Source organism: Hippopotamus amphibius, chromosome 1 (assembly GCF_030028045.1).
Source record: "Hippopotamus amphibius kiboko isolate mHipAmp2 chromosome 1, mHipAmp2.hap2, whole genome shotgun sequence".
Lineage (NCBI taxonomy): Eukaryota > Metazoa > Chordata > Mammalia > Artiodactyla > Hippopotamidae > Hippopotamus > Hippopotamus amphibius.
Genome location: NC_080186.1, coordinates 114,847,947 through 114,875,391, shown reverse-complemented (window position 1 = coordinate 114,875,391; position 27,445 = coordinate 114,847,947). Strand labels below are relative to the sequence as shown.

The following is a 27,445-nucleotide window of genomic DNA, read 5'->3' as shown; positions in this document are numbered from 1 at the left end:
TCCATCCAAGGAAATACATAGAAGTAATTATCTTTGGTCCATGCGTTTACAAATAATCTTATTTCCCTTCTCATACATTGATATATTTTCCAAACCTTCTGCAATAAGAATGTAACCCTTTTTACAATCAGAGTTAAAAGTCATGGTAAGTGTTACTATTATTTTTTAAATGTCTATCAACTGTTCCTCCTCCAGGAATTGTTCTGCGGCCACTCCATGGGGACTTGAAGGCCCCTCCTCAGTGTTCTTACACTGTCCCATAGTGTCCTCTACCATTCCCTGAGCTCACTGGATTTTACCTGTTTGCTAATCTATCTTCCAACAAGACTTGAAGCTCTGAGGGAGGAGACTGATTCTTTGATTTCTGAATCCCCAGGCCCTAGCACACACACTAAGCATTCCTAAACATTTGCAAATCAAATGAAGAAATTAAATAAGGAGTCTATAGTATACGGAACTCAGGCATTCTCATTCTAAATCCACTTGCATCTTTCCCAAAACTAAAGGAATCCAGAATTTTCTCCACTCTTGACAGTAACGTAGGGCCTAGAAAGAACTTAGGAAGCCTATGTTTTTTGCAGGTCTGGCCCCCTGAACATTCAGCACCAGGGCTGCAGGAATCCAGCACAGTGAGAGCTGAAATCCAAGTTGAGTTTTCCTGGCAGGAGCCAAGATTAGTCACATGGGAGGCACTTGGAGGATTCCCCAAGTCTGCTCATTCCTTTGGGATCACTCACTCCTCCCAGGACCTCCCCTGGGAACAAAGGAAAACCCAAGACTTGGGACTGGGCCCTTTGCCACCAACAGCTGCTAGCAGTTTTCATTTAACCCTAAACCACAATTAAAATAAATGCCGTGGGGGCGGGGGGAGGGGGCGGAATACCATCAGCTAGGAAACACATAGGTTTTCTCCAAATTTCTTCTAAAGAGCTTTGAGGGCCAAACTGGCCAATTTCAGGACAAAAAGAAGTTCTGAAACAGGTTTTAACAATATCAACTACAATTGAAACTGAACGCTAGACCAACCAAAGCCATTCACACTGAGGGGTAATTCTCCAGTGCAACAAAGGGTTTGTAACGCCCTCGAGCTGACTAGCCAAACAGTACCACCCTCACCCCACCCCCCACTCTGGCAAACCCGAGAGCAGGCGGTGGCAGGGGACTTGGCTTCTCCGAGAGTTGCCCGTGGACTTTGAACCCAGGCCTTAGAGACCCTCCCAACTGACCTCCTAGGGCCTAATCTGAGATCAAGTCTGACGCCTTCGCGGTCCTTAGGACTCCACGTGCCCCTCCCTGCAGTACCATCTAGAAAACAATTCCTAGACCTGTAGGTTACGGACGAGCCACTTACAATCTGGTTCTGGGCCAGCGCGCCCCACCCGCAGAACGGCTGGATTCTTTGATTTCCACGCTCACTCACTCTCTAAAGCCAAACCCGAGAGGAAGGGCACGGCCGAGGGTGGGGATGTCCTAAAATATTCGAGAGCATTTGAGTAGGAAGAGAAGTTTGCAATATTGCTCTCACTGGGGGCTGGTGGGGACGCCCTGGAGCGCGGCTCCTCCTCAGACCGAGAGGAGGGTGTGTGCACAGCGGCCCGGGGTGTGAGCGTTGGGTGGGTGGGTGGGGGGTGGGCAGGAAGAGGCGGGAGGAGAAGGGGTGGGGTGAGCGGAGGCCCTGACACCAGCCCAGGCTCCTCCTGCCTCCCCCGCCCCCCATCCCCGCCCTCACGTACTAAGGCGCCCAGCCCGCGGCGCTCTGCTCACTGACCGCGCGTCCCCGCCAGCCGAGCGTCCCCGCCGCGCCTCCTGCCAAGGTGAGTGCCGCCCGCTGGCCCCGGGCGGTCCCCAGCCCCGGACCCCGCGCCCGGGGAAACCACCACATCGGCGGCTCTGGCTCGCCGCGCCGGCTTCTCGGGGTGTCCCGGGCGCCCGAGGGCCTGGCCGGGGATCGGCTGGGGTTGGGGTGTATCCGCTGCTCCGCGCTCTGGGCCACACCCCAGCCTGGCGAGCAGCGCCCCTGTCCCGCTCCGGCGCGACCCCCCAGATCCTCGCCGGCAGGAGGAGGGAGCACTTGTCTTTTACTACAGTACCTCTGTGTTGGTGCCCCGGGGTCTGCTTTCTCCTGCCTTTAGGTGTTCTCTCTCTTTACAGCCACTTTCCTACTTTTCGACTCGTCTCCCCAGTTAGCCGAACGCCCGCTTCTGGCCCCCTGTCCTGGCCGGCATGTTTCTTTGTGGGCTCCGGCTGCAGGCTGACCTTTGTCCAGATGTTCGTGGCCTCCTCCTAGCGGGACGGCCGATGCAGGCTCGGGGGGGTGCTGGCGAGTTCTCTACCTAAAGGACACTCCTCAGTCCCTCTCCTCGATGCTTCAGGTTGGGCTTCCTGTTTGTCTGCTAGACGGGAAGGTTCTTACTGCCGACGGAGGGAAGAAGGTCTGTTTGTTTTCTTTATAACGCAGTTTTGCTGGGGGGACGGGGCGGGGCGGGGGAGCCTGTATGAAGTGATTTTTGTACTGAAAGGGTTCCCTTCTTGCCATCTTAAACAAGTGGAACTATACAGAGATAGGGGAAGAGCAGGCGTAATGAAGGATCTCCCAACCCAGATTAATCTGACCCAGTGCAATGAGCCGTTGGCACCTGGTCACAATTTGAGCCTGGCCAAAGGACTGGCGTTTCCCCCAGACCTGGATACCGCACTCTCCAGCCTCGGCCCGGCTCCACCTAACTGAAACCCGGAATCTGCCTTGTTGGGCTGGGGTGGTGGGGAAAACAGCAGCTAGGAATGCGTCGGGCACTGCAGAGCCCACGACCAGACTCTGGAATACATTAAGCCCACCCCCTCCCTTCCCTGAGCTGGGAGCTTTCTGCAGGGCGTGGTTAGCACAAAGGGCTCCCGGATTCTCCTAGTGGAGGCCTGTGACTCAGTTGTGAGACCATGTGGGTGTGGCCCGGATAGTTCCAGACTCTGCAGATGGTTCAGACCGAGCACGCCCTAAAGGAAAAAGGGAACTGTGCCATCTTAGAGGGCATTTTCCAAGAGGAAGTGAGTCACACCAGGACTGGCCTGCAATCTGAAGGAGAGGTTTCTTGACTGAACTGTGGGTGAGGACAGCAGTTAGACTGGCAGGACTGCTGCTGGGTTATTGGCCGGTATGCCTGCTGGCAGGCTTCCTCAGCTTTATTTGGGAGGTAGCTCTTCCCGTTAAGAGGTTTGCAGTTGCTGCAGATTCTTTTTCCCCTGCAGCATGAGTTTGAACCTGCGGCAGTGGATTTTTATATCCTGTGCTTCAGGTGAGGCCAGGCTCATGGAAACACCCTGTCGGTGATCTTTGCCTCCAACGTGTTTCAGTAAAATGTAATGCCGGGCCTTAGGACGGGAATGAGTTCATATAACTCATTTGAAATTTCTTCATCAGGCCTGCCCCCACAGATTCCTATCTGGTTTCTATTTAATCATCTCTTCCAAATGATGTATTCCTTCCTTGACAGCCAGAAGCTACTGTCTTCATCTTGGTCCTTGATGCACCATTTGGAGATATTTGGTTCTTCAAATTTTCTTGAGGGTCTACTGGGCATAAAGCACCCTGATTTCTTTTTTTTTTTTCTTTTTTTCTTTTTTTGTTGCGTTGGGTCTTGGTTGCTGTGTGCAGGCTTTCTCTTAGTTGTGCGAGTGGGAGCCACTGTTTGTTTCTCTGTGCCAGCTTCTCTGTGCAGTGGTTTCTCTTGTTTCAGAGCACCGGCTCTAGGCACGCAGGTTTCAGTAGTTGTGGCACTAGGGCTCAGTAGTTGTGGCTTGCAGGCTCTAGAGCGCAGGCTCAGTAGTTGTGGTGCATGGGCTTCGTTCCTCCATGGTATGTGGGATCTTCCCAGACCAGGGATCGAACCTGTGTTCCCTGCATTGGCAGGCAGATTCTTAACCACTGCACTATCTGGGAAGTCCCAGCACCTTGATTTCTAGGTGATGCTCTTCCCTGGCTTTTCCTGCATACAACATCAAATGGCCCCTTTTCCTCCCATGTCTGCCCCCTGGCCAACCTCTCCAGCAGCCACTTCAGTGAGGTCAGGCCTTGAGCTGTGTGGAGCTGAGACTGAATGCCTTCTTGCTTTCCACGGACAACTCCAAAAATGTGACTTTTTTCAAGCACTACCCACTTGGTATGGCCTTGATCCAGTCCAGTCTTTTAAAGTTTGAGGGAAACAATGGAACCCTTTTGGAGTTACAATGTGTAGATTAGTACTCAGTGCTGGAAAAGCTGGGCTGATCTTTTTAGGATCTTTCTTAACCTTCTCATTTTCCCAGGACTCAACAATTTAGGAATCTCACATCAAAAGCAAAAAGAATGAATTTGCTTATTTTCAATAATTTTCAGCACCTCCTGGCTCTTCATTAAATAACTACCACCCCACCCAACAATGAGTTTAGCAGCAGTTGTCACAATGGCTATTGTTTTTCAATTCTGGCTGATGCCTGATAACTCTTCAAGGAAAACTGGATGTACTGTTAGGGTAGAGAAGGCTTCAGAGTCCTTCCTATTGGATTGCATCTGGAACTTCTCTTTTGCTGCTTGCTTTTTTAGTGGGAAAGTTTTATGTTTGGTGAAAGATGGGAGAGACAGCCTGGATCAGATCCATTGCCTCAACTCACTTTTAATGAATTCCCTTTTGGGATCAAATTCAAATATGTTTTCTGGGTTCAATTCCCCACCCCACTCACCAATTTTTTTTTTTCTTTTTAAATTCCTCAAAGCAAATGAAAGGAAACCTAAAACACATTTTAGATAACATGTCTGTTTTTACTGACATTCTGCCAATTATTTTCAGGGTGGGCTGTAAGAAAACTAGGGTATGGACAAGACACAGAAGAGCAAAGTAGATCAGACTTCTTGCTCTTTGGAAGTCTCCTTTTTGAAATTATGGCCTGCATCGGGGCATGGCTCCTGAGCAAATATTTGGTATTGCTTAGGAGCGGACACTTTTCTAAGGAGACCTCCTACTTCCCTGCTACTCCCAGAAGGATCAAAATTTACATTATTGTCAGTTTCCTTCTTACTGATTCACTGAACAGGCTCTGAGGGCAAGGCGCTAGCTTCTGGGACCCTGCTCCCGGAGCCCACAGTTTAGTGAGGGAAGAAACAGAAACACAGTTACCTAGAATTCAGGACGTATTTTTAAATAGTATGACCTTAGCTGGTGAACTCCCCAAAGGCAAGCACCATGGTGGAGGCAGGGGGCAGTGAGAGCGCACCCACGTGTGCCTGACCCCATGACTGGATGGTGCAAAGTAGGTGCTCAGTGTAGGAACAGCAAAAATAGAAAATGGAATTCCCACCACTGTAACTAAATGTCTAGAGCCCAGAATTCTTTTCTGAAGAGAAAACTACATAGAGAAAGACATGTGAGCTTCCACTCTTCAGACCTTTATAGGAGATACACAGACATCAGAATAAAATGACTTCAATAAAAGGTGAGTGAGCAATGAGGTAGTCAGAGCCTGCGGAGCTCACAGTGAGAGAGGGGTAGAGTGGGATCAACCAAAACTCGAGAAAACAGAGTGAGAAGAAAAAAAAAGTCGCGTTAGGTGACCAGACCTGTTTAGCAGGACACACCATTTTCTTCCGCGCTCTGGAATGTGCTCTGCCGTTCATTCATAGGCCGGCCCTTCCCAGCCTCCCAGCCCTCCCCTCCTCCCGGAGAGCTCGGGGCGTCAAGGGTTTCATCTCAGCCCGGATCCAGGCAATCACACCTGCACCTCAGCTGCAGCCGAGGGAATTGTTTGATTCATTCATTCGCCGATTGGCAAACACTAAACCACTACTTAGAGATTCGTGGATAGAACAGAATAAGTCACAGCTCTTAACCTAGAGGAACTAAACTGTAAGACAGGTAAATGATTAAATGGAGCGAGTGTTTCAGGTGCAAGAGTAGGTTGTCTGGGGAACAGAGAAGACGTTGCTGCCTGTGAACTTCAGGCCCAGGGCCATCCATTGGAATTGTTTCCGAGCCAGAAGCTAGAGTCCCACCCCTGCCCGGGGGTGGAGCTCGTCCGGTGGCAGGGGTGGGGGAGAGGGGGAAACCGAACGCCGGATTCAAGTCCCTGAACTGCTGCTCTAGCAACCAATGGTCAGTGCTGCCGTCAGCCCAGCCCGGGCAAGCCCCGCCCGAGGTGGGAGGGCCGGGCCGACTCAGTAGGGTAACCGCTGCACTCTGGAAGAGCTGCACGATTCATTCACCAGCCAAAAGAACGGCTAATCACATCTTCCGCTTCTCTTCATCTTTCTTTAAGACCAGTGTGCAAGCTTCACCTTCCAAACGGAATAACTTGCCCTGGTCAGTGCCCTCAGGGGCCCTGGTTACTGATGAGAGGGTGGTCATCGCCTCTGGTTTTCAAAGATATTTTCACTTTCGCAACCTTAGATCTCCTGAGCAGCCCCTGTGCTGCATTCTTATTGCAGAACAAACAGGGAGTCTGTGCTGGCTGCTGTGTCCACAGCCCATGTGCTGAGTAAACCGCAGACGGGGATGCGGTGGGGCAGGAAAGCTGCGTCACTTCGTAATGAGCATAGACATTCCAGAGCTGGGATTGGAGGGACCTGAGACCTGAGTGCTCACTTGAGAAAGACTGGCCTGACTCTCTTGAAGAAGGTATTCAAGGTGGCCAGGACTTCCTCAGCTTACAACTTGTATTTCTTAGAAGTTCCTCAGTTAGCCTGTTTCCTATTTTAAGGGTCCTTACCCTGCCGCATTTCCTTTCTTACTTCTCTGGCTTTGCAGTGCATTTTCCTTCTGCTCTGCCCTGTGAAGAAAGTGAACTAGGTGTCCCACAGCCAGTTCCAGTTTCTGGGATCTTGGGGCATTGGTTGTGAAGTGCTCTGCCACTTGATCTTGGGCACAGGTATTTTTAAACCTCTGTGGTGGCTGACTCCCTTCCTGAGATATTTCAGAACTGGGGTGGGATGTCACAGCCTTCTCCCGTAGGTGACTCACTCAGTTCAGTTCTCTTATGTTGCTAGACTTTCAGAGCCAATCCAGGCAAGGCTGACTCCCTCTAAGCCCACTGCCATCTGAAGCCAGACCCTGGCTGTGTCAGGAGAGAGGGGAAAGGGTGTGGTTCCCCTAGAATTCATCCCACAGTGGGCCTTGAATTTGCTGCTCTCTCCAAGAGGACTGCCTTCCAGATGAATCATGCCAGATTCTGGTTTATAGTATTCTCTAGAGTAGCACATTCTTTGGCATGCTGATTCCTGTACTTTTCTGGGAATTAAGGGGTAGAACTTTCAACTCTTAAAGTGTAATTGCTCAATCCCCGTGTTTACCAACTGCACGTCCTCCTCTGTAAAAGATAGCACCTAGGTATCTGTGTTGAGCACACATGTCTCCAGCTCCTGTCGAGACTCTTCAGGGGAAGGTGCCAGCCTCTCCTTCAGCCTCTGCTCTAAACCTATTCTTGATGAGTATTTTTTTGAGTGGTATAGTCGAGTCTTGATTCAAATTCACCTGTTTCCTATCCAGTAGTAATTGTAGGTGGTGTTAGCCACAGCTACTCTGTTCTGGCTGAAGCATGCCTTCCAATTAAGCAAAATTCACCGGGCCCCTATTAAGTACCAGGCATTGTGTCTTGAGGAGACACATGCCCCCAGATTATTATACCTGAATATAATGTTCTGACACGTCCTTTCCTTTCTTTTACACTATTCACAATGAAAAGCTGTTCCTTTCCCACTGCACCCCAGACTGTGAGAGTAGCTCTTTTGTCTAGTGCTGCCAAAAATATATCAGATCCCTAAAGGAATTAGGTTATACTATTACTTGTTCCTTCTTAAGGAAGTAGATAATGGGCTTTGGATAGCTTTTATTTGGGTAGGACAACTGCATGGTACTACCAAATATGCAAATGTCTTTGTTACAATCAATGACAAGTTCAGAACTTTAGTAAAGAATCCAGGGAATTCCCTGGCCTTCCAGTGGTTAGGACTTGGCACTTTCACTGCGGTGGCCTGAGTTCAATCCAGGTTGGGGAACTAAGATCCCACAAGCCATGCCATGCAGCCCCCCCCCCCCAAAAAAAAAAATGCTCAGGAGACAAAATTCATTTTTAAGCAGATTTTTAAACCCTAGAAAGAGACTGAACAAGGTTACCTAGTTAAGCTTGGAGAGTTGAGATTTTTATATTAACTGGACTTGACTGTGGGTTGTTGGTATATCGAAGTGCCATTTATCAGCACCAAGAGGAATGATGAAACATCTGTTCTTTCAGCAGGTGCTTTGTCGGTTAAAAGAAGGGACACTGACCTTGCTTTTCCAAATGATTACAGTTTTTATTCTTCATTAGGTGATTTATACAAAATTAGTAGGCAACTAGACAAATCCCTCATTCAGAGCACCAATACCTGAAGTGCCTATTTCCATCAGTAGGAGGCCCAAAACCTGGAGTGAATTGGTCCTTATATTAATTGATTTTACAGCTGAAAAGGACTGAATGGATGAGCTAATCACTGTCTTCCAATCATTCTCAAAAGACTGGTAATTCATGTCGCTTAAAAGTTCATGTAAATTATTTCTTTACATCCTTTAATAGGTTTCAACAGACCTCACCAAAATGCCCTCTCAAATGGAACACGCCATGGAAACCATGATGTTCACATTTCACAAATTTGCTGGGGAAAAAGGCTACTTAACAAAGGAGGACCTGAGAGTACTCATGGAAAAGGAATTCCCCGGATTTTTGGAAGTAAGTGTTGAAAGGCTCAGAAAGAACCAGATGTAAAAATCAGTGCTTCTGGGCCCTGGTTCCTTTCCCTTCCTCTTTCCAGCCCTTTCCTGTGGCAGTCACTACTACAAAGGTGTTTTCATTCATTTACTTATTAAATGTTGTTGAGTGCCTGCTGTTTGTAAGATACTGGGGGAGGAAGCAGAGCCCCTGCCCTCGAGGAGCTTCCAGTTTGGAAGTGAAATGAGACTACACACAAATCACCACAATACATGGTGTTAGAAGGATTCCATCTGGAGTCATCTGTGTCCACTGAGACAGAGTTGCAGGAAAGAAGGCCTTTCACCAGAGTAATCAACCAGGTTGCCTTGTTGCCCTCAGGTCCATAAACCTGACACTTGGAGGTACCACATCCTGGTCACATCCACTTTGAGCAACTTGAAACTCCCTCCTTAATTTAAATCCCTTTAGATAAAGGCTTTAAAATTTTTTTCCAGCACTACGCTAAAGGAATGGTGTCAAGCATCTGCTGAATGAGAGCCAAGTGTTGCTCCAGAAATAACTACTTTTCACACTGAAAATGTTATGAGAACATGGGAGTGCAGTTTGAGTGTATACCTCACCTTTGACAGACTGAGGGACCCGTGAAGACTAGAAGAGGATCTGCCGTGAGCTCAGATACATCACTCAGGACATTAGGCCACAAGGCACAGTTGCCCTTTTAAATCATAGGCCTTCAAGAGATGGTTGTTGCATTTCACTGAAGGTGAAACATTGGCTAACAAAATCCTAGACTGAAATGCAGGCCCTTCTCTCCCTGCCACAACCAGAGTCACTTGAAGGGATCAGTACTGTGTTTGGTACGCAGTAGCCTCTAAAGGGTGAAGGGAGGAGATGGTAAAAGGCGGGATCCTGCCTCTTGTCATCTGCCTGGTAAACAGTATTAATCAAGCCCCTGACTCCTGACTCAGTAAACATAGGGTTCTGTAGTACATGATGATTTACATGTTATCATTACGGGTCAAATAAGACATAAATAGTTTAATTAGTGTCTTGGAGCTGCAGTTACCACAGTGCTATCCCAGAAGGAGAGGATCTATTGCTCTGCTTCTGTAGAGTTCTGTGATACAGCCCCAGACCAGGACCCTAACAAACACTGGGTTGCTTCACCTTTCTGTGCCTCAGTTCCCGCCTCTGTAAAACGCGAGGCTGGACATGATTATCTCCAAGACCATGTTCACTTTCTGTGATCCTTCCAGGCAAGCATAAAATTCAAGGACAGAATGTGCTCATTGTAAACCTGCCCATCACACAAACAAAGATGCTCTCGGTCTACTTCTAAACACCCATTAATTTTGTTGTTGCATAAGTTAGAAGCCAGGATGACTATCACATGAAACAAAGACCCTTCCTCCCTAAAGGCTTTGTGGCTTGATAAACATAGCATTCAGCACCAAGTACTGAACACAGCAGTATAATTTATTCTAAGCATGGGGTCATAATTGTAGGCACACCCACACTCGCTGCATTGACAGAGCGTTTTGTTGCTAAAGTTGACCCCTTATGTCATCCAAATTTCACTCCTTCTGACCACAGCCAGGAAGCTGGGGTTAAGGCCAGAATTAACTGAAACCCACCAAAGCGGAGGTAGCTGCATAGATAGGTTACAGTTGATTGCTTAGGGCAAGTAGGAAATGATGCTGCTTTACCTTAAGGGATTTCTGAGCTCAGTTTATAAACATCCAGCACACTTGAGACACGGAGTGTCAGTTCCCTCGCTCATGTATACAATCAGTGAAATTCATAAATACTTTACCTGAGTCCTTTAACACCTGTAAAGGGCCATATTTCCTTCTGGTTGATGGCACGGACCCTACAGGAGAAACCACACTTCCCCACTTCTAAGCATCATCACTACGAAAAGGAGTGATCAAGCCAATCACCATGAAAGCAAGGGAAAGGAAAAAACAAAGGGGATCTTACCCGCTCATCTCAGTTCCATGCATTCATGCTAGGCATTGAGAATCGTGGGGAGTTTTATGACTCCACCACACATACTGCTTTTGAAGTACATCAGTGTACAACAGCGTACACCCAGCAAAGAGTATAAGAGGGCATAGATTGACCAACTTTATAGAACAGACGCAATCTTAGAGACACTCTAGTCCAACCTCAATTCTTAGTTGTTACACAAAGGCCCACCAAGCTGAGTGACTTAGTCACCTGGCTAATACGATATGAAGCCACACTAGGCTGGCCTCAGCTGTGCCAAGAAATGAGGACCATCTGCCTGTCCTCTTTAAACCTACACACCCCAGGGCATCATTAGTGCCTCTTTAAAATCCATAGGACCATGATCCGAAATTTACTCCCTAAATAATCTCAAGGTCTTTCATAAGGAGTTTCCTTTTTTAAGGACTTGACCTTGCTATTAGGAATGAAAGTTAGGAGAATGTAAGTTTAAACTATAAAATGGGGAGATTAGGGTGGTTCTTAGGCAGAATCTTGTGATTTTGAAAACTGTGGTAACAGTCGGACTGTAAGTAAAGCAGGTCAGATTCTAAGTGGACTGAGAATTCAGAGTCGTGGGTCTCCCTTCTCTGGCACTGAATCTCCTCTTTCTAGAAATAGGCTGTTTCTAGTTCCTGAGTTATATAAAAGAATGCCATGGAAACCTCTTTCCTAGCTTGAAATAAACAGGAATTTACTGAAATGCTCCCTCAAGGTAGAAAAATACATTTAGACGACCTCCAAAGATCACTATGACCTAAAGCAAGAATTCAAATAATTAGGAGATTATATATACAGTTGCCAGCAGTACAGATCAAAGAAGTTCATCATTGCAACCATTGACTGGTATTTCTTGCCTCTGTTCTTTTTTTCAGAATCAAAAAGACCCTCTGGCTGTGGACAAAATAATGAAGGACCTGGACCAGTGCCGAGATGGCAAAGTGGGCTTCCAGAGCTTCTTTTCACTAATCGCTGGGCTCACCATTGCGTGCAATGACTATTTTGTAGTACACATGAAGCAGAAGGGAAAGAAGTAGGCAGCATTGAGCAATTACTCCCACCCTGATAAGAATTCTCAGAAAGGGTCGCTTAAGGAATCTGCCCCACAGCTTCCCCCTGTATAAGGATTTCCTGAGCAGATTGGGACCCTTAGAAAATGTACAAATAAAATCCAACTCCACCTTGAGAAGCAGAGAAAGAAAAGTCAATTAAAGCCAGATAAGCTTCTGATTTTTATATTGCTTGCATCTCCTTGCCCTCAATAAACAAATTCCTTTTTTAGTTCTGAATTTGAGACAGAATGTTTGTTCCATCTTCAGAAATGCGTGTTCCCTGCTTCATTTCACAAAGAGCCCACATGCCCTTGAGCATCTAGTGCAAAGCAGAGCTCTGTTCCACAGAACCTGCAAAATGGGAAAGCACTCTTTACTCAGGCTTGGAGTCTAACTTCCCGAATTGATCTTCCCTGTAGCTGTGTATAGCTGAAGGACAGCAACTCCAAGGATTAAAAGATACAATCTTAGAGACACTCTAGTCCAACATGAATTCTTAGTTGTTACACCTCAGGAATATATTCCTGAACGTAGTCCTGCCCAGTTAAATCAGTGCCTTTCCAACCAGCATTTTGTATGCCTGAGATGTCTGAGTCCATTTTTCATGGCAAAGTTTCAGCAAACTTGGGTGAGAATAAGTCCATAAGATTTATTCTGATCAAAAATAATCAAAATCAGAGGTCAGTATGATGCCTCTAACAATATCACATTAACATTTTTTGAGTTGTCGTGAGATGCCATGATTGTACTAAGATGTCAGGAAATAGGCTAGCCATGATTTATAAGTATAATGGGGTAGTGCTTTTTTGTTGAAAATGAAATGCGAGTACTTAAGTCTTGATAAATAGCAAAATGTTTCTCCCAACCCTTCGTGTCTGTTATGAGCCTCAGCAGATATACATTCCATAGTTATTATTAAATAGCTATGCTTATTAATAATATAATACTCTATGGAGAGCTGAGGTATGAATTGGCATATGAAATTGTCCCAATTAAATAGGCCAATGAAGATGGAAACATCAACATAATTCTGGGGAAAAGTTCAATATAAGGTCATCTATGATCACAAGGAAAAGCATGCAAAAGGGAACAGGATAGTCCAAAACTATCTTTGGGGAAAGGATATCTGTAATAAAATCAAGGTCAAAGATAAAATTACAACCATTTTATTTTGTCTCAGCCAACAAATGGACAACATAAGACAACTGATAGCTTTGCAGCTATAGAGTTACATCAGCAGATTTAAAAAGAGGGATTTACCATAAGATATTAAATGGAGGAAGGGAGTTGGCTAGCTAAAGAACTGACTCTAGGAGTGATTCCCAAATCTATGCCACAGAACTGGGCCACCTAGGGAGCTGCTAGTTCAGAAAGCTGCCTGCTGAGCTGGGAAGCCATTGCTAAAGCTAGCAGCTGCAGAACCACACAACCCATGGCACAGTCCACACCACCACATATGGATACCCACTGCCCTGCCTCTTTCCATGCATGACTTGGTTCCCACATGCAAGTCTCAAAGAAGTGCATCTAATTAGCAGAACCTCAATAACATCAAACCCGAACTGCAAGGGAGTCTGGGAAATAAAGTTTTACATTTTCCAGTCTCCACACAAGGGGTTGGCATGCTGGTCCACCACATCTGCCACAGTGACAATTCTTAATTCTAAGAGAAGTCTTCCAGCCTGTAGGTAAAAGAGACTATTGCTCTACGGAAACGAGGCTCTAAAAAGATAACCTCTGACAGCTCCAGGGAACAGGGAAGCAAACTGGCCCAACCCAGTAAGGCAAACTCTCTCTCTCCGTGAGAATGTGTATCAGTCCGGATTTACCCTTTTAGTTTACACCACCTGCCTCGTGGGGCAACTGTATTTACTGGGTATTATGAAACTGGTGTTCAGTTTGGGAATGGGCAGGTGAAATTGTAGCACAGAGATATTATAGGTCCAGATGTACCCAAATCCACAGCAAGCTTTCACACTCTAAGCCTCTTTACCTGAAAACGGAAAGAGAACTATCCCGAGAGAGAGGGCTGTGGGGCTAGGAGAGAGGAAGTATTCATCTTCACAGTGGATTTGTGGATTCAAAAAATTTCTAAAGCAACATATTATTCCCAGAAGACAGCCTCAGACACTGGCATTCAGAAAGTGTCAGGGAATCATCTGGATCACTGTATTAGGGGTGTGTGGGCGGTGGGCAGGGAGGGAAAGTGGACAATAACATACTTTTCCTCACTTCAGCCCCCTTGCTCAAAGCACTTAGTAGGGAGTTAGTATAACGAAAACTAAAAGGCTATTTACGGTTTGAAATCCTGCATGGCTCTCCATGCCAACAAAAACACAGAGCTTCCACAATCTGACCTGCTGAAACAACCATCCAGGCTTTTGGGGCCACAGCCTAATGGTTCCCAGGGGCAAAGCTATAATTATGCCAACAGTCATCAAGAGGAACCATCTGGAAAATTCCACTCATTCTGCTACATGGCTGAGTTGTAAAAGCAGATCCCGCCCCTCTCCACACCCAGCTGTGGAGGAAGAATGGATAGCAGTACAGAAAGCCAGTTTCAAACATGCTACAGAGCTGACCCTGAAAAACACCTCATTTTCTCTCTTGGACCCTGCCCATGAGCCAATTACCTGTGATTTAGTACTTTTTCTACCCAACTCATCTCAGTGGGAGACCAAGGGCCAGTATGTAAACACCTCTCTCAAGTCGACCAATTTGAAAGTGATTGTTCAGATACCTTTTCTGTCTCTTAACCACAGAGGGATAGTTGTGAATAGAAATTCAGTCATTTGGCAAATATTTACAAGGGCTACTATATGAACGACACCAAGCAAAGTTCTGTGGCAGGTATAAAGAAGCAGAACAGGGCCTGCTCAGGGAGATTATAATCGGGTTGAACGTGAATAGCTAAAACAGACAAAAAGTTAAATAACAACACCACAGAGGATTGGCAAGGGTGAGATGTGATGGACACCCTTGGTTTCTGTTGGTAAGAATGGAATTTATACAACCTCCAGAGGAGGCAAAAGTTGGCAGTAGGTACCAGGATCCTCTGTTGTGTTTTCTTAGATCCAATATTTCTATTCCTAAGCATTTCTTGTAACAAAGTAATCAAAGATAGTGACAAAGATTCATATGCAAAGATATTTAATACAGCATTCTTTAGAATAGTTAAAACCCAAATACAACCTCCACGTCCAACAATACGGTTATAAAGTGTAGATGTACATGGGATACTATATAATTCATGAGAACCATGACTTTGAAGAATATTAAATAAGATGTGGAATTGTCTAGTAAAGTAAAGCAGACGGCAAAATTGGTATATAATGGGATTCCTCCGTTTTCAAAATATGTGTGTCTGCACATACATACAGAAGAAGACCAAAGGAAACATACCCACCTGTGTTTTAGTTTCCAAGGTAGGAGTTACTGGCTAGGGAAATTGTTGTCTCCAGAAAGAAGTTTTTTTAATTTTCTTCTCAACGCACTGCTACATTATCTAAATTTTCTACAATAATTCTAGTTTTACAGTCTGGGAAACAAAATTCTAAATAATATTTTTAAAAAGAGCATGTGTATTTATTGAGGGTCTACAATGAGTCAAGACCTGTGTGGATGCTTCTTAAACATTATCTTATTTAACCCTCACAATAACCCTGTTAAGGTATTATAACGTCCATTTTACAGATGACAAAACTAAGACTCAGGTAACTCCCTCAAAGTCCCACAGTAAGTGACAATATCAAGATCTGAACTCAGATATTTTTTCTTTCTTTTTCTTTCTTTCTTTCTTTCTTTCTTTCTTTCTTTCTTTCTTTCTTTCTTTCTTTCTTTCTTTCTTTCTTTCTTTCTTTTTCTTTCTTTCTTTCTTCCTTCTTTCCTTCCTTCCTTCCTTTCTATTCCGCGGCTGTGTCAAGATGCTATTTGAGTAAATTAAATATCACACATGTGATAACATTCAAAAGAGTAAGAGATCATTGTGGGCTGGTCAGAGAAGGTTTTGTGTAAGAGGTAGAATCTTATCTGGTCTTCGAAGATTAGAAAACGTTTGGATAATAGCGTTCTTGGTACAGTCCACGTTCTGCTCTGGTGCTTTATAAATATTAACTCATTGCTCCTCTCAACTTATGAGGAAGGTGCTATTATTTTAAGAGTTGGTTTGACCAGGGTACTGAGCTGATAAGTGGTGGAGGCAGAATTTGAATCTAGACAATCTAAGGTTTTAACCACTCTTCCCAGCTGCATCTCCAGACATAGTAATGATAGCACAAAGGAACATCCAGACAAAGAACACCTGGGAGGCCATGCATAGTCCCGCAGGCTAGAATGGAGTGTGTTCATGTAAGGAAGTGCATGTAGGTGGCACCGGTAAGGTAGGAGGTGATAAGTGAATGATAACTGGGAAATAGTAAATGATATAAGTGTGGCAGGTGAGGTCACTGGAGTAAAAACTCCACAAATCTAAGGTCTGAGTCCTCAATATTCCTTTGGGAGACAGAGATGAGCCTCTTGTTTAAAAGGAGGTAATCAGCAGAAAACGTGTTCTTGTGAATGTTCTCCAGATCTCACACTCCAATCACATTCCAGTTTACAAAAGATAAAGCAGGATGGAGATTTTTATTTCTCTTTCTAAAAAGCTCTGAGAATGGAGGGGGAAAGAGAAAAATTGACCTCTGGCAAGTCCTGCCAAAATCAAGAGAGGGAGAAAAAAAATCAAGACGATGGAGCCATAAGGTCTGGGTGAGAAAGCCGCCTCCATAGAACATGAATTCACCTTGTTTCCCACCAAGATTCCCATTTATCTGCAAAACGGTGTGTTCGCTCTGACTATAGCTCAGCTATGTTTTTTCAGGGCGAAGTCTGGAAGAGATTATGTAAAAGTAAAAGTGGTCGTGCTATGAAAGTTTTCTTTAACATTTTTACATCATCCTCTCGATAAGATTGACCAAAGGCAGAAAAACAATTTCAGTGAGCTCTCCAGACACAGAACTTGTCCTGCTCAATGTAAAAATCCTATTTGTCATGTAACCCAAAGCAGCTGATCAATGCGCACTCCCTGCATTGCAGGTTCTTCCTGAGAAGGTTCAGCCTGTTCCTTTCAAGCTCTTCTAGGCGCAGCCATCAAGGCTTTAATGAGCACAAATAGCACGTAGCCTCAAGCCTGTTTTTCTGGAAGGAGGAGGGAGGTGATTCAGCTTTGGTCTCTGCAGGGAGGACTCTGCTCTGTCCTACCCCTTCCTTGGTGAGTCAGCACACAGAGCCAGGTTTCTTGGTCTTCTTACAAATTTTACAAATATTAAAATTTCCTTTCAACGATGTGATTTAAAGCACTGCAGGAAGTAGCAAATGACACAGAAAATGTAGTCACTGGCCTGCAAAAGTTTACAGTCTGGTGGAACAAGAGCTGTACATTTCACAGCAACAACCCACGACAGTGTGTGAGGTAAAGAAACAGCATCGGTGGTGTTGGTTCTGAGGGCTGGGGGTTTCATGGAGGAAGCATTTTGGTCAGAAAGGACTGAAAGGAAGATCCATTTTGGGCAGGGCAGGCTAGGGAAGAGCAGAGAGGAACACATAGAAAATGTGGAAAAGGCAAGAGGGAGCAGTGAGAAGCCTGGCAGGGCTGTGACCTGGGACCGGAGCGCAGTCACATGGAGGATGGGCAAGGACCACCTCATGGCCAATGGGAGCGGGGGCCCCTGGTAGGATTGATCAAGGTGTTTGAGCAAGGGAGTGGTATTTCAGCACAATTAATGTCACACAAATGACAGATGTGGGAGAGACTAGAGACCTACCAATTAAAAGTCGACTGCTCACTGGGCTGCCATGAAAAAACTGAGAAAGATCTCAATGTGCTGATTTGGAATGGCCTCCAAGACACAGTATCAGAGTGAAGAAGTACAGAACAGTCTGAGTCTGTCTGTCTATATGTCTATTAAACGATCATTTGTGGAGAAATGACAGGGGAGAATATATGTACATAATTACTCAAATATGCAAAAAACATACCTGAGAAGAATATACAAGAAACTGATGAAACTGGATGCTTCCCAGAAAGAACAGGATGGCTGTAGAGACTCAAATTTATAAAAATTAATTAAAAATTATAAAATTAATAAGACAAAAAATTAATAAAGTTATACTTTAAAAAATAATTCATTGCTTTTAAGAAATGTTTTAAAGAACATTCCTGTCTTTAGTACTGTTTTAATAAACAAAGTGTAACATTATTCTTTTAAGGTTTTATGTGCATCTTGTAATAGTCCGAGTCAGAGAAGTTACGGTTTGCACTAGAGTACTCGAGGCAAGAAGGCAAGAATGAGGTGGATGGAGAAAGAATGATACCGAAAGCAGGGATGAGTATTGGAATTGAAGGAGAATTTATTCTTCAAAAGCCACTCTTCACACTGAATACACACAGTGAACATCAGATACCCAGGATCTGCTAAGGATCCCCTAGGCCTGTGCTTCTTCACACTGTGGCTTTCACAGGGGTTTGGGGTGAGAGTCAATGACAGAGTTTACTCATGTTATAGCCTCAGTAGGGAGCACTTTTCTGGAGCACCCATTTTACTTAATGGTTGTCATTTAAAACAGCTTTATATTAAAACAGATCTTCAGTATAAAACACAGGACTTCTAAGAAAATTCCCTCCTACCTGGTGTTTCTTTTGGCTGCACTCTTTGGATACCACCCTCCAACACACACACACACACACACACACACACACACACACACACACACAGAAGCAGATGTTCACTTTCCTCTGCTATAACCAGCATTTTGGGGGACCCACTTGGAAGCCCACGTTGGGCACTCAGGCTCAGCCATGCAATGCAAACAGCCCCACACGGCAAGCTTCCAGCATCCTCACACCCCTTCTGCCCTTAGACGCCCCCCTCAATTACTCTCCCATCCCCCTGGTGTCTGACCTTGTTGTTTATGCTCTTATTTACGGCCCTACCCCAACTCTAGGACTTAGGCAAACCCACACTTTGCGTGTTGGCAATCCTGACTTCCTTCCTTAACACCGATGCTCTTAATCTATGTTTTCTCAGACCACCCTGAAAGATCGAGAACCTTCTCCATGACTGCAGCCTCCTGGGGAGCACCACTCTTACCAGGCATTCTCAGGTCACAGATCCAGGGACCAGGACAAAAAACAAAGTATTTTAAAAATGCAACAGGACTCAATGACTGATTAAAATGGATGCAAAATAAAAATATTAGAAGCACCTTCAAAATCTATGCAAGCTTGACCCCTGGGGCTGGGGGCTGGGGTGGCAGACTTCAAAAAGAAGCCGAACTGCAGTGAATCATATTCAAGGATTTGTCTAAACCAAAACCTGACTCTGACCTGGCATTAGACCGTAGATTTTGCACAGTCTCTGCTGGGATCTGTCACCAACACTGCGGGTCTGGTGTGTGACCTTGGCCATGCCTGTGACCCCCACTTACACTTCATGGACCAGGTTTTGGCTTCTTATCCCTCCTTCACTGGCCTCCAGCTTCAGTCTGGGCCTGGTTCTGCCTTCTCAGCACTGACCACTCATCACAGTGAGAACAGGAAGAGGGAAGGGTCAAAGGAGCTGCTTGAGTGGACAGAGGATTGAGAGGTCCATTGACAATATCCCGGAAGCCAGGGGAGGGGCTTGCGAGCGCTGTGATGAGAACACTTGGGAGGTACTTGGTACAGTACTTAACACTGGGGCTCTGGAGTCAAGCGGACCTGTGCTCAAACCCTGCCTGTTATTGTCAACTTTATGACACACTGATAAGAATAGGTACCACCTATTGTCCATTTTCTATTGGCCAGACATTCTGCAGAGCTCTTTTTTTTTTTTTTTTTGGCTGTGTTGTGTCTTCGTTGCTGCCCACAGGCTTTCTGTAGTTGTGATGAGCAGGGGCTACTCTTCATTTCAGTGCGAAGGCTTCTCATTTTGGTAGCTTCTCTTGTTGTGGAGCACAGGCTCTAGGTGCACAGGCTTCAGTAGTTGTGGCTTGTGGGTTCTAGAGCGTGGGCTCAGTAGTTGTGGCGCACGGGCTTAGTTGCTCCATGGCATGTGGGATCTTCCTGGAAGAGGGATCAAACTTGTATCCCCTGCACTGGCAGGTGGATTCTTAACCACTGTGCCACCAGGGAAGTCCTCTGCTGAGCTCTTAATGTGCTTTATCTCATTTAATACTCACAGCAACTCTTTGAGTTGAGTATTCTTATTGTTCCCACATTACAGATGAAGAAACTGAGCTGGAGAGAAGTTAAATGATTTGTCCAAGGTCACACAACTTTTTAAGTGGTAGAGCTGTGATTTATACCTAGGTCTGACTCCAAAGTCTATGCCTTTAGTCAAATAACTATTGAGTGAGTAGACAGGGAAGAGGTCAGAAAAACAGATCTGAGAATCAAGTCTAACTATTCTCTGCATTAGAGACCAACAATCTCAGTCTGTAAAGCAATATCATAATTGCTTAAGAATCCACACTCAGGAGTCAGATTTTCTGGGTTCAGATTCTGGCTTTGCTACTCACAGGCTATGTAACTGTGAACAAGTTACCCAGCCTCTCTGTGCCTCTGTTTCTCCTATGTAAAATAATAGAACCTACCTCATAAGATTCCTCTAGGATTAAGTTATTGTGGCTACAACACCTAGAACAATGCTTGGCACTATATAATTATTGACTAGTATTAGTCTTGCAACTTTTTCTCAACTTAGTTTTTTTAAGGGAGAAAGACAAAATCCTGGTAGACAGGTTATATGCCAAGGGATATTATAAAGCCACATAATTCATCTTCCAACCAGCAGATCCCTCCCTACCCTCCTCAAGCTACATGAAGCAATGCTTTGTTGAAAGAGTAAGAGCTTTGGAGTCAGAAAGATTTGGGTTCAGCTCTTACTTCACCACCTCCTCTGTCACCTTGGGTAAGTTACTTGACCTCTTTGAGGTTCAGTTTTCTCATTTGAAACACAGACCCAATTATATCCAAGTGGCAGGATTGTTAAGAATAAAGCAGATAAGGGACTTCCTAGGTGGCGCAGTGGGTAAGAATCGCCTGCCAATGTAGGGGACATGGGTTCGATCCCTGCCCTAGGAAGATACCACATGCCGCAGAGCAACTAAGCCTGTGCGCCACAACTATTGAGCCTGTGCTCTAGAGCCCATGAGCCACAACTATTGAGCCCATGTGCTGCAACTACTGAAGCCCACACGCCTAGAGTCCATGCTCTACAACAAGAGAGGCCACTGCAATGAGAAGCCCGCGCACCATAATGCAGAGTAGCTCCTGCTCGCCACAACTAGAGAAAGCCCGTGTGCAGCAACGAAGACCCAACACAGCCAATTAAATTAATTAATTAATTAATTAATTAATTAAAAAGAAGAAAGATTATATAAAATAGGTATGTTGGTGTTTCTCAGCCATACACAGAAGCAGAAGCAAGGTTGTTTATTCTAGCAAAGTCTTGCTTAGGAAGAAAAGTCAGACCTTTGGTACCGAGTTGGTCAAACATTAAGGGCAGCCTCTTTTGCTCGATCTCTACCAAATGACACTGCATATTTGTGCCAGTAAAATCTCTTTCCATTCTAGCTTATCAAGTCATAAGACAAGGGCATAACTAAATTTTAGTAATTTTCAGGGCACTTCCTATGGGAAACTTAAGCTTATAAAATACTGCAGGCAAACGAGCATCACAGTTTGGGTTCAAAGCAACCTAGGGGTCGGAAGACCTAGGTTCTCCTTTGTGACTTTGAGCAAGTTATCTAACTTTCCTGGGTAACTTGAAAATTGGGGAAAACAATACCCGTCCCTGGAGAGTTTTGTAATGACTAAATGACATAATATATAACCCACACTGATTCTTTTTGGTCTTTCTCCTTTTAAAATGGACCAGACATCTCTCTTCCCCTCTAAGGCTAATCCCTCCTCCTGTGCTCTGGTTCTCAGCTCTTCCCTGACTTCTAAGAGATTTCACTCTACCAGTCACCTCCTCTCCTCTATGTCCTCATCCCATCACTCCCTCTACCAGCTCATTCCACTCATTTCCTTCAATATTTATGTATGCCTGTCTTCCTCTAGAAGAAAAAACAACTCCCTCACACCCGTATTCCACAAATTTCTTGAAAAAATTAATGTCACCTGCTATCTCCATTTTCTTACCTCCTCCTCCTCAATTCTTTCTCCTCTACATGATGCCCATACCACTCCAATGAAAATGTTTTCACCTAAACTACCAGAAAGCTCCCTCCAACAGATCGTTTTTAGCCTAATATAGTTGACCTTTCAGCAGGATTCACCTTTGTTGGCTGTTCTTTCTTTTAAAACATTCTCCCCTGGGGTTCCACAAGGTCTCACTCTTCTGATTTTCCTCCTGCCTCTCAGGTTTATTCTTATTCTCCCTTGTTGGCATCTCTCCTTCCTTAAACGTGGATCTTTCTTAAGGATATTGCCTAGTCCCTCTTCTCCTCCCACATTAACTCTGCCCTGGGAATTTCATTTACCACATCTCCTCTCCCATTTAGTTACCATTAATACAGTAACAAACCCACTCGGATGTTCCACAGGCCTCTCAAAATCAATATAAAAACTACAATTATGAGTTTCCCGTCTGGCGTGTAAGAAGCTGGGAAGCCACCACTCTACCTTTTTTCTTTTTAAATAAATTTATTTATTTATTTTATTTTTATTTATTGGCTGTGTTGGGTCCTCATTACTGCACCCAGGCTTTCTCTAGTCGCAGCAAGCGGGGGTTACTCTTCATTGTGGTGCACAGGCTTCTCACTGCAGTGGCTTCTCCTGTTGCGGAACATAGGCTCTAGGCACATGGATGGGCTTCAGTAGTTGCAGCACGTGGGCTCATTAGTTTTGGCTTATGGGCTCTAGAGTGTAGGCTCAGTAGTTGTGGCACATGGGCTTAGTTGCTCCATAGCACGTGGGATCTTCCCAGACCAGGGATCGAACCTGCATCCCCTGCATTGGCAGATGGATTCTTACCACTGCGCTACCAGGGAAGCCCACCACTCCATCTTAACAACAAGTAAAAAGTTGAACAAACTGAAAAATCAACTCTTCTTAGATCCATGGGAGAAGTGAGGTCACAGGGAAAACCACTGGCCCCCAAACTGGATAGATCAATGAACAAATTACTGGAGGTTCACTGTGGGCAAGCCTAAGAGACAAAAAACTCCAGGGAGGCCCAGTTATTGGGAGGCCCTAACACTTCTAAAAATTTTACCTTCTGAAGTTCCACCAAGTTCTCACAGTGAATATTCGAGAAAAATCCCAAAGTGCTTCCAGCAGGGGGAAAAGAAACAGAAACATTATGAAATACTCCATAGCATTCTGTTTCTTTTAACAAGTTCTGTCCTCAGAAGAAACTATTAAACCAGAGCTTGCTAGGGTTTTATCAGAGCCCAACTGACCTGGGGGAAGGGAAATACCCAACTCCAGCTGGTTCTCAGTTGGGAGAAGAAAATACCAAACTTCAGCTCACTCTAGCCACCCCGTCTCACCTAAAGGGAGGTAGGGAGGAACTGAGAAGGTTGTGTGAAGTTCACAGTCTACAAGCGCCGGCTCACTAAAAGACCGAGACCAATCAGAACTATAGAATGCTTCCCCTCCCCCCACACCTTACCACTTCATTACTAAAGGCCTATTTACAGCAGTTCCTTTTACCTAGCACATCATGTCTGGGTATCAAGAAAAAATTACAAGACATACTAACAGGCAAAAATACAGTTTGAAGAGACAGAGCAAGAATCAGAACTAGACTCAAAAATGGCAGTGTTGTTGGAATTACCTGATAGGTAACTTAAAACAATTACGATTAATATGCTAAGGGCTCTAATGCATAAAATAAACAACATGCAAGAACAGGTGGGCAATGTAAGCAGAGAGATAGAAATTCTAAGAAAGGACAAAAAAGAAATACTAAAGATCAAAAACTCTGCAACAGAAATGAAAACTGTCTTAAGTGGGCTTATTAATAGACTGGACATGGTTGAGAAAAGAATCTCTGAACTTGAGTATATCTCAATAGAAACCTCCAAAACTGAAAACCAAAGAGAAAAAGGCCTGAAAAAAACAGAATATTCAAGAACTTCAGGACAACTGAAAACGGTGTACCATACGCATATGGAGAATACCAGAAGCAGAAGAAAGAGAGAACAGAAGAAATATTTGAAACAATAATGATTGAGAATTCCCCCAGTCAATGTCAGACGCCAAACCACAGATCCAGGAAGCTTGAAGAACACCAAGCAGGATAAATGCCCAAAACACTATAGCTAGGCATATCATTTTCAAACTACAGAAGATCAAAGATAAAGAAAAAATCCTGAAATAATCCAGAGGGAAAAAACACCTTACCTAGAGAGAAGCAAAGATAAGAATTACACCCAGTATTATGCAAGCAAGAATAGAGTAGAGTGAAATATTCAGTGTTCAGAGGAAACAAAAAACCTAGAATTTTGTATCTTGTGACAATTGAAGGAGAAATAAAGATTTTCTCAGACAAATCAAAACTGAAGATATTTGTTGCCAGTAGATCTTTCTTGCAAGAAGTGTTAAAAGAAGTTCTCTAGGGAGAAGGAAAATCATTTAGGTCAGAAATTTGCATCTACATAAAGAAAGAAAGAGCATCAGAAAAGGAATAAGTGAAGGTAAAATTAAAACTTCTATTTTTCGAGGGGCGTGTCTTGCCAGTGGAGGCGTAAGCATGCACTTGCGCCTTATGTGGTCTACGCCCTTGTGGGGGGCTCCCTGTGGGGATGCGGACACAGTGCTGCATGATGGGTAAGGTCACAATGGGCAGCAAAACTGTAAAGGCAGCTGCACGGGGGCTGGGGTGGCAGTTCCTACCGAGACGGAGGTTTCGAGGGAACATACCAGTGCGATCCTGTTCGCGAAGGATTGCGGTGGATTCCGGGGCGGCTTGGAACGGCCTCTCTACCTCGTTAGAAGAGCGCGTCTGGTCCAGCCTGCCTGTGCCTGCCAGAAGGCTTCAGTTCCTTCCGCAGGACTCTGGGGAAAAGGGGCTGTGGAGCTGGAGGAAGGCGCCTTGCAGAGTGTGGTAAGCTGTCTTAATAAAAGATAACCATGGCCAGCAAAACGACGTTACTGCATCGCAGCATCCAAAACTCCAGTGTGTTTTACATGTTTAAGAACACCATGGGGAAACTGAAGCGGCATCTAGACAAGGGAGAGTACGATGAATTCAAGCACGTACCCATGTTTGAGAATGACTTCATCCAGGTCAGCAAAAGGGGAGAAGTGATTGATGTGCACAACAGTGTGCAGGTGGTGACTGTGGGCATTACGTTCTCCAGCCCCAGCCTCACACTGCCTGACATCATGCTGCTGGCACGACCAGCTGTGAGCTCTGCAAGCCATGCCAGACATGACAAGGACATGAAGGGAAGGGGCCTCAAGTCATCAAAGAGCTTGGAGCTGACCAGGCTGCTTCCTTTGAATTTTGTAAAGTTATCCATCTACAATCGTGAGAAAAAACAGCTCCGCCTGAAGCTTGCCACTGGTCGTTCTTTTTACCTACAGCTGTACACTCCTTCAGGTTCAAAAGAAGATCTGTTTATGCACTGGGAAGATCTGCTGTACCTCCTGAGACCTCCAGTGGAGGCTTACAGGGGTACCCGGGCTGAACCAGCTGGTGATATGATGGACATACCTGTGTTGGAGGCAGAGGACAAGAAGAGCCCAGCAGCCGTGGAGCTGCATGCAGAAGACCAAGATCAAGTCAGCATCAGGAGCCTTCGCATGGCTCCTGAGATGTCAGGGACCACTTCTCTTGTTTATCCTAGTGGAGAAGGAATCCGAACTCATGCTTCCCATGTGCGCTGTTTGCCTACAGGGTCTGAGCAAGTGGCAGCGCTGGAGGCAGCCTCAGCAGCACCTGAGGGCAGCATGAGTATGGCTGATCACACTCATGAGGGAGAGATGATCAACAGACCTGTTACAGAGACTGCTGAAGGTCCAGGAGCAGGACTCTTCGTCTCAGCCTCACAGAGTAAAGGCAGCGGGAGTGAACAGGCTGGAGGCCAGATAGTTTCCCAACTCAAGGCTGAAGCTCCTAGGAACAAAATGAAACTGGAGAGAGCTTCCACTGAAAGGCCTCCCCTTCTTAATAGTGCAGAGCAGGAGAAATCAATCCTAAAATTCCATGGAACCACTCGGGGAGGTAACATGGAGAAGGACCCGAAGGGCAGAGGACAAGGCTCGTCCTCCCAGGAATACAGCACCCTCAGCCCCACCCAAAAAGGGTCTAGGTTATCTCAAAAAATGAGAAGAAGCCAATCTAAAAGTAGGCCAGGTGGGGTGCCATAATCCAGAGATTGGTGTCCTTGTGCCTTCCATTCTTCTGCAGCTCTTCCTAGTCTGGGCGAGAGCACAGTTTAACCATTCATGGCACTCGAGGATGTGGATGAGAATGGATCTCCAGTGTCATCCCAATCCACCCGCCTGTTTCAGACATAGAGAAAAATAATTTCTTGAAGTTAGTCAATTCATTTATTTCTTGAAACAATTAAATACCTACTACACGTTTTTCCCTGTGTTAATCATTGGTATGTATAAAGACGTATCGGACAGAGTGGAAAGTGCATGCTATGATATGAGGTGCAGCTTATCAGAAGCTTGAAAGCATGAAAACAGATGGGTGTATTTGGTAAACTCACAGCTCAGTGGACTCGGAGGACCTATGTGCTCAGACAGGTTATGGGATGGGGCCTAGGGAAGTGTTTGGGGCAAAGGAGTGACTTGACCGTACCTATGCTTAGAATGATCACTGCACAGGTGAGTGCAGGACAACCAGAATCAGAGGAGCCAGTCAGGACCGTAGCCGTGAAGGGAGAGCTGATAAAAGGCCTGCGCAATGGGCATGTAGAGAGGTCCCTGACACAGACTCCATAGAATATTGTGATTAGACAAGGGAGTGAGGGATGGGAGAGAATATGAAATGACCCCCAGGTTTCCTGCGTGATGGTCTGGGTGGGTGGTGGTGCTATTCACAGAGGTGGGAAGGTTCAAGAGGATGAGCAGTGATAACATTAAATAAACTCAGTTTGGACAGTTCTGACCTCCTGTTTGCATTTTAAGATGTTCCAGTTTAGCAGAACAAGATCTGGTCATTCAGTATTTTTCTAATTAGACATTGTGCTTACCGTGTGCCTTATTCTCTGCTTGGCATGGGACAGGGAGAGGTGTGCATCCTGGTGAATAAGCCCTTATTCTATCCCTAAAGAAACTGAGTTTCTGTAGGGAGACAAAGATGTATTAAGGATATAAAACTAGACCATGAGGTAAAATTTGAGCAATGCCTTCGCAGTACTGATACTAGAGGATAAGAGAACATACATTTAAAAGACACTCATGAGTCAAGTTTGGCTTGCACACGGTGTGCCCATGGTGGGCAGTTGGAGACAAGACAGTTAAAATGATTGGGTCCGGATTGCCACAGGCCTCAAATGCTGTGCTTAGAAGTTTGCACTTGACTGTGCACTTTTTTTTTTTTAAAGTTGAGGAAGTATATGATCAATAGTAGGTTTCTGAATCAGAATCCATGAGTGAATTAAGTGAAGGTGAAAAATAAGAATCTCCTCCTTCCCTCATTGTCCCAAGGGTACTTTCATTGTTTGTCATCCTGACTCTCTTCCAAGGTCTT

General features: G+C 45.2%; 1 protein-coding gene across 1 annotated transcript; it reads left to right on the top strand.

The window, feature by feature from the left end:
- The first annotated feature begins 1,642 nt into the window (after positions 1 to 1,642).
- Positions 1,643 to 12,005, top strand: S100A10 (S100 calcium binding protein A10). Its single transcript, XM_057723765.1, has 3 exons — positions 1,643 to 1,814; positions 8,575 to 8,727; positions 11,592 to 12,005. The coding sequence occupies exons 2-3, from the start codon at positions 8,596 to 8,598 to the stop codon at positions 11,751 to 11,753; spliced, it is 294 nt and encodes a 97-aa protein (XP_057579748.1). The 5' UTR covers positions 1,643 to 1,814; positions 8,575 to 8,595; the 3' UTR covers positions 11,754 to 12,005.
- The last annotated feature ends 15,440 nt before the right edge of the window (positions 12,006 to 27,445 follow it).

Coding starts and splice junctions, on each gene's coding strand:
- S100A10 (XM_057723765.1), top strand. CDS start 8,596: ATGCCCTCTCAAATGGAACACGCCATGGAAACCATGATGTTCACATTT. Junction 8,728..11,591: donor AATTCCCCGGATTTTTGGAA/GTAAGTGTTGAA, acceptor TCTTTTTTTCAG/AATCAAAAAGACCCTCTGGC.